The following is a 15,250-nucleotide window of genomic DNA, read 5'->3' on the forward strand; positions in this document are numbered from 1 at the left end:
TTGTACAGTATTCAACTACGCACTGTTAAAATAACTCTATTGCTTTATATATATAAATATATATATATATATATATATATATATATATATATATATATATATCAATGGCATTGAATGAATTAACTTATTCATTGACAACCCAGTAAAAATGAATGTGATGTTTGTGGCCATCATTGATAGTGAATGAGTTGAAAACCACAAAAAACTCATCATTACTACATACGTCCAAGATTTAAATACAAATCTGCCTTATAATAATAAAATGTACAGTAGTTTCAGTTTTTATTGACACCATCAGTAATGTATGTATTAACAAATGATTTGTGGGTGAAGTTTTCAGAGTTGGACACAGCATCACACTCATGAGAGCGACTAATATGTAAATAAGGTGGCAGTAATCAAAATTCAAGAAATAATTCAATATTAGTGAAGCTTTATAATTAATTTAAAAAAAAAAACAATCTTTCCCTTAGGCTGCTCTCAATTGACCTTACAGTGCTACTGTGACAAAACCAAAAGGTTTACCGTGGATGAGTTTCATCAATGTTGATCTCATACAGATTCTTCTTAGCTTCAGTATCATACAGCCGGACAGTGCCAACACCACTGCCTAGTAACAACTAAATACAGACACAAATAACCAATTAGTTTATTGAATGAACTCAATCAGCTAGAGGCCAAATACAAATAATAAAATTAGGGTTATTTCACATTTGGATTTGATGATATTTTCAATGTTTTTGTAAGACATCTACTCATACCAATCTGTCAGGTTTGGTGGCCCACTCTAAAGACAGCAATGGAGACTTGGACATGATGGTGGCTTTGGTCTGCATTATGGGATTGAACGACCAAACCTGAAGTGTGCATTCAAACTTTATTGTGAGTTCAATAATGTGTGACCAATATTTTCTATTTTCTTTGAAGTTGAATGGCGCAGATTTACCTTAATAACACCATCTACATCCAAGCTGGCGACTCTGCGACCAGAGCAATCAACTCTAAATGAGAAGTTTTGAAAGATACATTACACAAAGAAGTGTGTGTGACAAGTACACTTAACACACTATAACTACATTGTTGCCAATGTTTCCTCTAATTTTCAATGCGTCTGAGCATTTGTACAAAATCCCTGAGCAGAATATGGACCAAGGTGAGCAATTTCAGACACGCACACAGTGAGTCGCCGTGTGTAAATCTGATGTCACTCCTAAAGTGACCTATATCACGCAACTCACATTTTGTCATTAATGAATGAGCAAGGAAGGAGGGGGTCTTTGAGTATATCCAGGGGCCTCGCTGCAGCCCTGGAATGATGACGCAAGGCAACTCGGAATGCTTAAGAATTCATGTGAACAGCACGACCCGATGATGTCCAACAACTTTTAAACATATGTGTGAACTGGTAATGTGCTTCTGGGTACTTATCCCGTCATTTATGAGGGGATGCATCTATGATTGTTTTATTGCATTATGTTGCCAAACAAATCACAACTATTTTTGTTTGTTTTCAACAATTTTTTTTAAAATCTTAAGCAATAAGTGTGTTAGACATGACAGTGTAATGTATATTGCACTTGTCATCATGGTAATAAGCCACAAGTAGTGAAAAAAACATTACTCACTTTCACTGCATGTTCTTCTATTTGCATATACGCTGACAAGCCATTCCATCTTTTTTACTTTGGCTTGGTGAGTGGATGTGTCGCTGATCGTTCGCCAGGAAAAGGGGTTAGCATTTGCGTCTCTTAACTCTGCACTGTTGTTATCTAGCTAACCTGCACGGGGTGTATATGCAGGGAACGTTTTTGTTAATGCGTTTGATTGGATGAATGGCGCAAGTGAAACTTATCATTGGCTGGACATTTGTCATTGTGTCACAATGCAAAATCGTACAGAAAAACATATTATTGGTTTAATTAATTAGATAAGATGTGGTCTAATATTAGACATTATTTAATACATTTATATTGCATTTTGTTGGCCACGGCAGTTGCGAGATTTCGAAGACTATGGAAAGAGTTAACAGTTCAGTCGCTATATAAGGTTTAATAAGATTTAAGTAAATATAGGTACTGCAATAATATTTGTTTTAAATATGTATAGTATGAAGACTTCACATTTAAAAAAAATCCCCCAAATTTTTAAAAAAAATTTCGCTTGGGTTAGGGTTAGGGTTACCACAGTCCTTTGAGAAATTAGTCAAGTGAGGTGAAAGAATAGGTCAGCAATCTGCCCAAATTTCCTTTGGAAGGATGTGTTTACGGAGTGCCTACCTGCAGTGCATAATGGAGGAATGGTGTTCTCCATATTCCTCTTGGCTGAGTTTGATAAATGGCTGTTCTGCTGATAGCACGACACTTTCTTCTGCTGCTCCTCTGCTCCTATCGTTTGAAGAGGAAGAGTCCGGAGTGTCAGCAAAGGTCTCATTTGAAGGCTCCACCTCTCCTACGTCCCCCTTTTTTTCTTGTAACTGAAGAGAAACGTTGAGATGTATAAATAGATTGGTCTGCAGTTACCATGTACACATATTGTTTAATTGGGGCAAAACCAAAACCAAGAATTCTAAAAATCACATTCAAAAAAAAACATCCAAACTGAAATGTACCTGTGAAGATGGCTTTGAGAATAGCTCTTTCCGCTCCTTTTCATAAGCTTGGGTTTTCTTGTGCCATAAATGTGTTGGCTGGTTTGAATGTTGAGATTGAGAATTTGATGGTTCACTTGTTGATGCATGACTCGAGGTTAGTTTTGCTTCTTTCTGTTGGACTACATCTTTTGACTTTGAAAACTAGGAAAGAAGGTTATACAAATATGATACTACAGAAGTGTGGAACAGCCAGAAGCATGGAACTGTCAAAATGGACAAGCAAACTAGCTCAAACGTATTTGCAATTGTATTCAAACGTACATGTAGAATAACCGATTAAAAAAAAAAATGCATATTTTCATATATTACCACAGGGTATTAATTAGAATGTGGCAGGAAAGTCTCTCTGTCTCTGTCTGTCGGTCTCTGACAGCAGTTTTGAGATCATTGACTTGAGTGTTTTTCTTGCAGGTTTTATAACAATTTTATTGTTTTATTTTTACATATATTTTACATTTATTTTACACATTATATATATATATATATATATATATATATATATATATATATATATATATATATATATATATATATATATATATAGAGAGAGAGAGAGAGAGAGAGAGAGAGATAGATAGATACACATACCGTATGTTCCGCACCATAAGGTGCACCGTATGATAAAGCCGCACCCTCAATTAATGACATATTTGGAAACCTTTTTCACATATTAAGGCGCACCAGATTATATGGCACACCCTCAATTAATGACATATTTTAAAACCTTTTCAATCACAATATAGTATGGCATTGACTGTGCCGCGGATAACACCCCCCCACCCCACCCACCCCGTCCGCTGTCTAAATTCAAGGCATTGACTATAAGATATACTATACTGCTGCGTAAGAAGCAGATCAAGGTTCTGGAGTGGCCCAGCCAGTCTCCAGACCTAAATCCGATAGAACAGTGGTCCCCAACCCCCGGTCCACGGACCGGTACCGGTCCGTGGATCAACTGGTACCGGGCCGCGTGGGCTGCACTCGAAAAAATGTTTTGGGGATGAATCATGGTGGCCGTTATGCGGTGACCGGAAGCGATCCAACACGGCCAGCTGAGCTTTCAATACAAAACAGAGCCAAGCAAGAGCACTCACCTGGCTTGTAGAAAGGCGGAAGCGAGAACTTAGGACAACTGGTATGTGAAGCGTGCTTGCTTCACTTAACAGCTGTTGAACCGCAGTTACTGAGCTAAGCTAATGATAGCGCAGCATTGTCAGCACAATATTCAGCACGGTCGGTCTCGGCCACTGCGAGATTGTGACAGCCCCCCCCCCCCCCCCCCCCCCCCCCCCCCGGTCCACAATATAAATGTAAGGTGTTGACCGGTCCATGGTGATCAAAAGGTTGGGGACTATGGCGTTATATTTGTGCCACAATTATGAGCGGGCGAAAAAAAATTTGAGCGGAGAAAATCAAACTGAGCGAGCGAAAATAGATTTTGAGCGCCGATGGAGTTTGAACATAGAAAAAGAAATTGCTCGCTCAAAATTTCTTTTTGCTTGCTCGGGATAGCCCTCTCTCGCTCAACATCTCGCTCTCGCTTGCGATACTCCTCCCTCCCTCGCTCAACATCGCGTTTGCTCAACATCGAGCTCTCGCTTGTTCGAGTCGTCCTCTGCGCTCGCTCAGTTCTGCTCACGCGTTACGCGATGTTGAGCGAGGGAGGGAGGAGTATCGCGAACGAGAGCCAGATGTTGGGCACGAGAATGCTATTGCGGGCGAGCAAAAAGAACTTTTTTCCGCGCTCAAAATCTGTTTTCGCGCGCTCAGTTTTATTTTCAACGCTCAAAATTTTTTCCGCGCGCTCGTAATTGTGGCACAAATATAACGCCATAGGGGACCACTGTTATAGTCCAAATTGACACTTTGTCTCCCTTTGTTATTCTGTCTTACAAAGAAGACTGAACTCGTAAAATGATTCTTTGCACATCTTTGAATTGATTTAATTGAATAGTTTTGAACTTAAAATCATTTTGAATTGAAAATCATTTCTGAAACGAATCAGGGACGGCAAAATCAGCCTTGAATTCAATAGTAAGACAGTAATTAGAAATATTACCGGTATATTATAGTAATTATTATTTATTATTATACAAAATGCAGTGCATCTTAATTATATTTTGCAAAGCCCCCCCCCCCACTATATTAAAGATTATCTATTGAAATTGTATAAGTATACCTAAAACGATCCTTTTTAACATATACACAAGAAAAAAACAATATGAATCAACTCTCAACAACCCTTAACTACTTTGTGTGTTAAGCTAATCCAATTGCAAAAAGCGCTCCAAGGAAAAATCTAAATCTAAATAAAAGCTTGACATGGCTGATGCGTTGACATCCATGTATTTTATGTATTTTTTTTTAACATGGCAAACAGATCACATTTTATAGTTGCCATTTTTTTTCCTCGCTGTTCAACCGCAAATATGCAATGTTGATTGATGCATTCAGATCACGGATTAATTAAGTCTTTGCAGGTGTGTTTACATATGCAAAGTCCATAATTTACACAACAGACATGCAAAACTTTATTTTGAGCTTCATGGGGAAAAATGCCTAAACCGTAAAAAATATTAATAAATAACAGCTTAGTTATTTTTTTTAAGTTATGGTCAGCCAAATGCTAAACAAACAAAAATGTTTCGCATGCACTAGTCAATATCCGTAGCAGGAAGAGAAAAATGTAATCTTTTTAGCATTTAGGCTACAATTACGTTAGGCCGTATTTACAAATTTCTTTGAAGTTATTTTTGCCAAGAAGTACGTACAAGCTTATTAGCAAGTAACATGTCAATCAAAATGTTTATTCATTGGCAGTTCCACATTTCTACAAAGTGCAAAGTATTTCACTTTCATGACATGACATCATACAAATTAAATTCTGCAAATAGAAGCCTCCGTAAAATTAGGCAAATTGTGTTCAAATTATTTAGCACTTTCACCTGACTATTTGTTTCGTCCTTTCTGCCGACTGCTGCCTGGGTTAGTGAAGACACTGAAGTTACCTGTTGCGCTTTCCCTCCAGGGGTGCGCCGACCTTGTGGTAGGAATGTTGAGAAGAAGTTCTTGGATGGTGTGGTGGCAACACTGACAGCCCGCTGGCTTGACACTAAGTCGCTGAGAGCAGAACAATAGGTCACTTTTTCGGTGTAAAAAACAATCTCAAATATTAACTAGATGATTTAGACATCTTAAAGGAGGCCTGTTTTGGTGACATTGCTCTTGGAACAACCACTTTGAAATTTGCTGTACCATTTCTTAACTGGAGTAAACTTAATAGTCACTTGAACATACAACAATTCCTACAGATACTGCACACAACATGTTTATTTTTCGCCGTGACGCTAGTAACAAAAGTAACACAAGTTTTTTGTAGGCCAGTCTACCAATGACATTGACCTCTAATAGTAGTAAACTTGAGTATATTAAGTCAATTTCTGTCAAAGCATAGTTTATACTACTGTGGATTGCCCATGTAAGGCTAATTACGTGAAGCCATTTATGTAAAACAATGTGGTTATACAGTAGATAATTAATTTTTTGACCATTATTAACTATCATTATTCTATTAATGAAATCCAAATTAGAATTGTACCACCTTGGCAGATGGCTGTGAATTTATATGAAATTTGGTTTGACTGCTTAACTCTTGAAATATTGATTTGGAGGTATGTTTTTTTTTTTTTTAATTAAATGTGTAAACATGCTGAACTGTCAAGTTGCAAGCAAGTTAATTTGTTCGGATTTTTCTCAAGTGTTGGACGACAATTTTTGTGTGTTGCTTTGGAGTACACATCCAGTAACATTCATGGATAAAACCTAGTCTTTCTACAAAGCCATTCAATTAGTTTTTACCAACTTAGACATTTTACGTATAAGTGCTTACTATTTTTTTAAAGTGTAAATGTTTTATTAAGGAAAAATATGTATGGTTTATCAAAAACTGCATCCAATGATGTTTTTGTTTTCACCGTTTGCAATAAAGCAAGCTTAGAAAAGCTCAGGGAACCTATTTGTTGAGACAATGTGCACAGTCGTACTTGCCATCAGGGGCAGAGAAGAAACATAGCATCATAAACAGCATCATTTTCTTATTCATATTCTGACAAATTGGAGTTTTGCATTTTTTCACTCAATACCGACAAAAGGTCCTTTAACTAGTATTGACTCCACAGATAACTCTGAGACCTGACATTTGTCAGTACCTGACCAAAGAATGTTTTTTATGCACCCTCACTATCAGACACAGTATTCTGATTAATATTCAATTTACGGATTAAGAATTATTCAATAAAATCACTCTATTTAAATCCAATTTAGGCAGTGGCCATTTTGGTACTCATTGTTGACCAAAAATGACATCACAGTTGCTAAGGGCTCAAGTTACCACCAATAAAGGCTCAGCGTGTAAACTCAGGTCTCAAGGGCCAGTAACCTGAATGTTTTCCAGGTTTCTTTCCCTGACGCATCTAATTCAAATTATCAGCTCATCCGCAAGCTCAGCAAAAAACAATCCTGATCATTTGAATCAGGTGTGGCGGGGAAAGAAACTTAAAAGAAAATATGCAGGGTAACAGCCCTCGAGGACCGAGTTTGGACATCTATCTTAGGTGGAATTTTCTAGGTACCTATCTTCGGTACAGTAATGTCATGTTCAGTTGACAGGAATTGGCAAAATGGCCATCCCAAGGTAGAAAAGAACAAGTGGATTTTACTTAATATATGTTACTTGATTTTTCACAAATGACATATTCATCAAAATACCCGGTTGAGACTAGTGGGGGGAAGAAGGGAGTGGAGAACATAATATTTTAACATTGCTCTGTGATTGTGAAAATTGAAATAAATAATAATTTCAATAATTTGGTGTCCAAACATTGGAATGCTGGCCAAGCACATTGCTTCCAGTTTTGCGAAATGTTTACATGGCATCGATCGATCAATTGATTTAAACATATGGAAATCAGTCAGACTAGTGTTCCATAAGGGTGTTTATTTTTTTTCGTTTTTTTTTTTTAATAATTTACTGACCCATTCGTCCTTTAGGTGACATGTTTATTTTGGAACATCAATTGCATCATGGCACATGACACACACAGAGCATGTGACTTACATTGATAATTTAACTTTGAAAATAACTTAGTTGATTAAAACATTTTAGAAGTCTTTCTGTATGTAAACACAAAATTATGCAGTTTGCATCCTGCCGTAAAGTGCCCGAAAATGATCATAAAACTCATTCAGTGGCACACGCATTTCTAAAATAAACTCTCGTACAGAAAGACAAACTCCACTTGACATGTTTTCTGGAGTGAATAGTGTTAATACAGATTTGGTATCACTGACGATTTGCAAATTCTGCTACGGTTGTGACAACAACATCAAACACTTCTGATAAAATACATTTAACAACATCATTAATCTAATAAATTATTAAACAAGCTAGTCATAAATATTTAAAGTGGCTCATAAGAAAACAAAACTACTCACGGTTGAATTATTTTTGGTTGTAAAGAGCAAAATTTTTGTGGTGATAATTATTTACTGTATGGCTGTCATTTTTTCATGAAAGTACAACAAACCCAAGACATCATTCACCTGACAATTTAAGACTTAGGCTTCGTCTACACATAGCCGGGGTTTTTGCAAACAGGTAGTAAATGTCCCCGTTTTGCCCTATTTGCTATACGTGGCTGGCCTTTTTATTTTATTTTACATCAACGCTAAATGTTTCAAAACGTCCGACCAATTTGGAGATTTGCCCAAGCCTTTGGTTTCATGGTTACATGTGACCAGCTTCAACGGCGATTTGGGTCATCGCGCTACTCTTTTTCCCGCCAAAGATGCGGATACCGGAATGTCAGAGGTGGAAGTTCTTTCTGACTGGACATGTCAGAGGCGGAAGTTCTTTGATTGGACAGAATTTGCGACATTACTGCCGCCCAGCGACTTGGCATGCTTGTACACAAATTGGAAACCGCATATAGACATGATTTTTTTAAATAAACAACAATGACGAGGGGGAGTCTATGCGGATTTAAATTAGCTCGTTACATGTAGACAAGGCCTTAAAAGCATGTTCAATATCTACTACTTATTCACAGGTAAGTTAATACATTTCTGGCACTGTATCAATAAGATGAATAAATGGCCGCCAGTTTTGGAGTCATACATCAGAAAAAGACAGTGATGTTAGTGCCTCACAGCTCAGTATCTCCCAGTCGGTCCATGTTCTGAACATAAAGCGGCAGCTTGTGATGGACAGCCTCATCTCCATCCCTCGCGTCTTGACTTTCTGTTTGCAAGGTGAAAACCTAAACAAGATATGGTAAGACAATTCGAATTCTTGAAACATGTATTCTGAGAGTAACACTGATACCTCCTGGAAAATTCATTCATTCATTTTTTTCAAATTTGAAACAACGCCCAGGGGTTTAAATAAACTGTCTTTCAAAATAAACAATAATAATAAAAAAAAACAAACAGTTCACAGTTTTGAGAAGACGTCCTACCACACCAAAATGCACTCCCTTCCACTGCAGGGTTTGTCAAGATCCCAATCAGACATGACATTAATTTTTGTCTCTAATTTCAGTGTGTTTACCTCTGGAGATGACACAAAATTAGATTTGCAACAGAACACAAAACTTAAATGAGCATAAGTATCAGCAAAAGATACACTTAAAAATACAACAAAGCAAATTGTTTGCAACTACTGCAGTATAAAACCAGTTTGTGCCCCTGAAATCCTTTGTTGGGGTGTTTTGGGTCATTATCTTGCTGCATGTCGCCACATTAGCTAACACAGAGGCGTGCCAAATTTACACTAGCTTTCTCAAGATGTTATTGTTCCACTCAACCTATGTGTAGTTATTAGCACTGGTGCAAGGGGGTTAGACATTCTAAAAGAATGGTCCTCGTGTCAAATAATTAAAATTGAGATATTCATACATTCTAATCCCACATTTAATTCTGTTTACAATGATTTCAAAAACAGTAGCTACATGGAGGTATTGCAAAAAATTTGTTGGACTGAAAATCCTTCCCTACACTTTGATTACAATTTTAACCGTTTTGCTTGGTGCAAAATGAAAATTCGAGAGCTTAAAGAGGAGGTTTTTAAGAGTTCGTCCACACTATCTTTTATTGCATTTATGCGAAAATTTACCCATCGAAGTGGACCCTTTTGGCAGAGCGGGCGATATTTATTCAATCAGACTCAGTTGCATAGAGGGCAATTCTCATCCCAAATATAGGGTAGAATTTCAGGATATGAAATTGAGTGTTACTTTTAAATTGTCATATTAAAAATAAATACAATAAAAGACGCACATTTAAGTTACTCTTCTTTGGCAACTACTTAAAAGAAGTACCCATTTGTTCATGCCCACGTGCTTACCAGCTGACGAAGCTTCTCATTCTCTTCAGTGAGGCTTATTGTCTTCTGGACTTCAACATCAAAACTCAGCAGGACTGGTTGGGGTGAACCCCAGTTAAGGAATAAAACACATTGTAAACACTTGACAGCTTAAACCAGTCCAAAAAGGTTATCTTGTCATCTGCCTGTGTGTAAAAACACTATGCTTCCTGATTACAACAGGAGTGATAATTTTGTGTCTTTCTGACAACTATTTTATTGGTCACAACAAAACAGATGCTTTTTTCATTATTGCTTTAACATTTTTCAGCTTCAAACGGTTGAGTTGGTCAAAAGTTTTTGTTGTTTTAATGAAGACAGACATATTTTTTTTATTTCAGACATTTTGATGCAAATCTTCTGCGTTTCAGATTAACCTGTAACCTGTAAAACGTAAACATTCATTGAAATTTGATTTATGTTGGTTTCTTATTTTGTTAATTTTAAAAATGATCCAATTTTAGCTATACTTGTACAAGTGTTATAATGATCTTTTTAATTGCCAAACCTAAAATCATCTTGTTAATTGCCATACTGAATATAAGCAGTCCTCCAAGATCATGGTAGTATTACAAATTATAAGACTTTAAATTTGACACCATTACTTAGTTCACGGATGTTATGCTACATTTCTGTATTAAAAGAAAATTATTTTTCAGTTTTCACGTCATTCTCTGTTGACAAAAGTTCTATCTTGCTAAAAATCTTTCTACCATGAAGCAAATTTATTTGAGCACATTAAACATAATTTGGGCGGATTTTTGTTTTCATATGAGCCATTTCTCAAACCAACTGAATAAAATTCAGATTACCGGTCTATAAGATGATGACTTCTTAGAGACTGTAGCTACAGTAACTTAATATACAGCTACTATGGATGGTTTAAAGTATATCAGTTATGGAGTTACAGTAGTGTTGTCAACCTTTCGTGTAAAGCAAAACCTCATTGAAATGGCTGGATTGGAAGGAAGGATATGCATACACTGGAAGAGCACAGAAAGGAAGTTGTGCAGTGAAACCAGGAAAGTGTCAGACCACTGGCGAGAGAAATAAGGAGCGAAAGCTGGGTTCTGTTCAGGCGCAGAAATAAACGGCAAGAGGAACCAATCCCGCCACTCAGGTTGACTCTGTAGCTCAGCAGCTTGCTTTTGGAAAAACTCCTGAGTCTTCTCCAAGTTTCCTCTCTGGCAGGTTAAAAAGCAGAAAAACTCTTTTAGTCAAAGACTTTCGAATCGAAACATTTTGTGTTGTGTTACTTACCTGGATGGTGTTTATAACATAGTATCTGTACAAGCTTGCTCTCAGTTTGTTCACAGTGGATCGGTAAACATCTTCCAGTCTACAGAAAAGGCGTCGGTCCAAGTAGAGCCAGTAGTCCTTCAGGCCAGACAGTTCAAAACTGTGGATGAACTGCAGCAGCTGATCAATGATCTTATCAACCTAAAGGCAGGGATTTTGTACACTATGAAATGAGCTAAAATCATTACTCTAACTTTAGTAAAATATAAACAATAATTATGAAGGATACAAAGAATGACAAAATATACAGTCATACCCTGAAGCCTTTCTCCTTGTCAGCTTTTATCTCACAGTCCAGGTGTTTCAAAGTGTTGGTGAAGCCACGATATAGCAGATATTCCCTCACATGTTCATCAGTTCTGTCCACTGCAGAACCCATTTTCATCTCTGAACCTAGATGAAGTATAAATTCATCTGTTTCTTAAATCTTTTCTTGTCCTCTTTAGAGTCACAATTAAATGGGGCCTATCCCCATTAACTTGAGGCTTGAACTAGTCACCGACCAATCACTGGGGACTCACATTGTTATCAATGAACAATTTACAGTTTTTAAATTCACCTAATATATTCACATATTGACAGGTATGTAGACACATACATTACATATATTACAGTACATTATTAGTATATGTAAGATAGTTACATGCAGTATAATTATTATAATTATATAAAGCTCCTCAATAGGGCTACACGATTATAGCCCAAATAATACTTACGATTATTTTTGGTCAATATTATGATCACAATTATTAATCATGATTATTCATCATGTTTGGTCTACGTTTATTTATTGCACTTTTTTTTCAAACAAGAAGTATATACTGTATGAATAAGGCTTGATACTTAAAAATAATAATAAACCAAAATGAATAAAGTACAGTCGGCCCCGGCTTACGAGCACCCTGATTTACGAACAATTCGCCTTACGAGCGTGGATCAGGGAGATTTTAATCCTCCGCTTGCGAACAAACCTCTCGCCTTACGAGCATTCCGAATAATCCAGCCATTGGATTTGTTGTAATGTTCTCGCTTAACTGCGTCAACAAATTTAACAGTTACAACATTGTGAACGCTATTGGTCTTACAACGTCACACTGACTGTCTCACTCACGGTGTCTAAATATAATTACCATTTAAGTGTAGTGTTTGTACAGCTAAAGAGAAAAACAGCCGACATGAAATTAAATGTGCCGATTGCAGGACAAAGAATTGTCATTGGTTTAAATGTGTGTTTTTTTTTAAATTAATTGTCAATACATTCCAACCGTTTAAAAAAAAAAGTGCGAATAATTATCAGCCAGTCAAGGAGACGCCAATATGCTATTGGTCGATTAAGGTCACCCGGGCTCACTCACGGAGATGCTATTGGCCGGCGTCACACGTCAATCACAGAAATGCCGATATGCTATTGGCCGAACGCCTTTATCTAGCTTGATGGGACAGGATGGAAGGAAGTAGAGAAAATGTGTGAAAAACGGAATGTTTTGAAGACTTTGCAAACTTTATCTGTTAGACATAGCTTCTAAAATTACTAGCAGCGGTAAAGGAAGAAATAAGAGGATGATGTTTTAGTATCTCCGTGATTTGCACCCTGACTGAAAGAGTTACTGTAACGCTGTAAGACCAATAGCCTATTTGCGTTGCCGTGTTGGCATTGAGCGTTAATCTCTGCATACTTTTACGGGTGGAATTTCAGTGCTGTTTAACGGTCGCTCTACATAACTGCATGTCATGTTAGACGGCAACCACCCGACATGCTTTGGGACAGCGCCCTTGTTGCAATTCTGTGAGTTGAAACCAACAGTGAACTAATGTTCGAATAAGCTATAAGTATGGTGCCTAGTTAATACAACACACACACCCTCCCCTCCGCCTCCACTCAGCTCAATTCACGTCGGGAAAAACAGCTGACATGAAATTAAGTGTGCCGATTGCAGGACAAAGAATCGTCACAGGTTTAAATGTGTTTTAATCAATTAGATGTCAATACATTCCAACCGTTTAAAAAAACGTGCCAATAAGTATCAGTCAGTATCAGTCAAACGCCAATATGCTATTGGTCGATTAAGGTCACCTGGTCTCACTCACGGAGATGCTATTGGCCGGCATCACACGTCAATCACAGAAGTGCCGATATGCTATTGGCCGAACGCCTTTATCTAGCTTGATGGCACAGCTGGTTGGGATGGAAGGAAGTAGAGAAAACCTTGACTGAAAAAGTTACTGTGACACTGTAAGACCAATAGCATGTCTGGTTTATAGTGTTGACTTCTGCTTATCTCAGCTCAAGTCACATCTTTCCAAAGGTAAAAGTCGTTATTCCTTTGTATTTGTTATTTAATGAAACTGTACAGTAGATTATGTGACTCAATATTAATATATGTATACAGCGTGATTTGCCCGCTATACGAGCAATCCGAGATACGAGCGTAGCCGCTGAACGGATTAAGTTTGTAACCCGGGGGCCCACTGTATATAATAATTATGGCAAAAAATTGCTGAGTGCAAACCATTAAAAAAATGAAGCCTATTAAAAATCAAGCACATACGACAACAGACTTGTAAGCACACCTTCAACAGGCTTAAAGTTTTTTGCAAGAAAACAAACAAAACAAAAAAAACAGCAAAAGTACCAGAATCGCTCAAAGTGAATATGAACTCAGCAGTCAAAATGTAATTTTTGGTCATTTCAAACTTAATTTATTCAATTTTTTGGCAATCAGATTTTCTAAAATGGGTCTTAATTGACAGCTAGTACGTTATACTCGGGCTGAGGAATGCAGCTTTTGGCATGCAAACGTGGTAAACATTGACATCTAAAGGCTTTTAGGGTGGAATTGAAACCTGATATTTCCGGAGCGCCAGTGAAACCAACTTCAGTGTTGTGATCACGTCCCACTCTAGACGCGCGAAAGAAGACGCATGGAATCTCGCCGGCTAGTAGATTAAATCGAAATTCTTCCAAACTTTTTTTTAATTATTTTTACATTAGACTCCTCACCTCTGTGTATTTGCCCAGCAAACACCAATAAGCAAGAGTTTGTCCAACTTGTTTTCTGCCTGGTGCTTCCACACGGTAAAGAAATTCCAGAAGGTATGCGTTGTGGAAAATCTGGCCACAGCGGACACCGCGTGAAGTGGCGTGATTCCGGAAAAGACATCATTTTGACGCATTAAGCAGCATCGAACTCGCGGGGCGCATCAAGCATAAACAACAGTTAAGTATGTCAGTGGTCCCCAGCCCCCGGTCCGCGAACCGGTACCGGTCCGTGGATCAACTCGTACCGGGCCGCGTGGGCTGCACCCGAAAAAATGTTTTGGAGATGATTTAGTTTAACAGTTTATACGTTTGTGCTTAATCTCTTCTTTTTTTTTGGCGCCGTCTCTGGCCGCTGCTGATATTACATACATAGTGAGAAGTAGAGCAGCCAGCAGCTGTCCCCAATATAAATCTAAGGTGTTGCCTGGTCCGTGGTGATCAAAAGGTTGGGGACCACTGACGTATGTGACAGTTCTATGAGCCCCAGATGACCAACAGAGGCAGTGCTACAAGCACGGAATAAGCCTTTCTGCAAGCGCAAGACGAGAATGCATATCATCAAAAAGTCATGTATATCAGTGGTCCCCAACCCCCGGTCCGCGGTACCGGTCCGTGGATCAACTGGTACCGGGCTGCGTGGGCTGCACCCGGAATAATGTTTTGGAGATGATTTAGTTTGATGCTGCGTGTACACCGAACGCGAACGAGGCGAAAAAGCGGAGAGTTTTGTATTGTAGTCAATGGAGTTCGCGCAAATGCGCGTAGGGCGACGCGATGAATGCGAATGGAGCGACGCGAATAGCCCCGCGCAGTCACGAGAAGCGAAATTTTGCCTTTTGTG

At 38.0% G+C, this 15,250-nt stretch overlaps 1 protein-coding gene across 9 annotated transcripts in view; it reads right to left on the bottom strand.

Annotated features, from left to right (window-relative positions):
* Positions 1-15,250, bottom strand: part of wdr91 (WD repeat domain 91) — a 57,761-nt gene that overhangs the window by 20,524 nt on the left and 21,987 nt on the right. For 6 of the 9 annotated variants that reach the window (XM_088434907.1, XM_088434905.1, XM_088434909.1 and 3 more), the window contains exons 2-12: positions 11,626-11,762; positions 11,331-11,510; positions 11,047-11,254; positions 10,053-10,135; positions 8,858-8,967; positions 5,596-5,770; positions 2,609-2,791; positions 2,277-2,473; positions 947-1,001; positions 762-857; positions 526-620 (exon numbers count right to left, since the gene is read on the bottom strand). In XM_088434907.1, coding sequence (XP_088291033.1) covers positions 526-620; positions 762-857; positions 947-1,001; positions 2,277-2,473; positions 2,609-2,791; positions 5,596-5,770; positions 8,858-8,967; positions 10,053-10,135; positions 11,047-11,254; positions 11,331-11,510; positions 11,626-11,762 — 1,519 coding nt within the window. Of the gene's footprint in view, positions 1-525; positions 621-761; positions 858-946; positions 1,002-2,276; positions 2,474-2,608; positions 2,792-5,595; positions 5,771-8,857; positions 8,968-10,052; positions 10,136-11,046; positions 11,255-11,330; positions 11,511-11,625; positions 11,763-14,370; positions 14,482-15,250 lie in introns of all 9 variants that reach the window. The other 3 variants (XM_088434911.1, XM_088434910.1, XM_088434906.1) reach the window with 2 other exon arrangements.

The sequence above is a fragment of the Hippichthys cyanospilos genome, chromosome 15 (genome assembly GCF_059441005.1).
Source record: "Hippichthys cyanospilos isolate Australia breed blue-spotted pipefish chromosome 15, RoL_Hcya_1.0, whole genome shotgun sequence".
Classification (NCBI taxonomy): domain Eukaryota; kingdom Metazoa; phylum Chordata; class Actinopteri; order Syngnathiformes; family Syngnathidae; genus Hippichthys; species Hippichthys cyanospilos.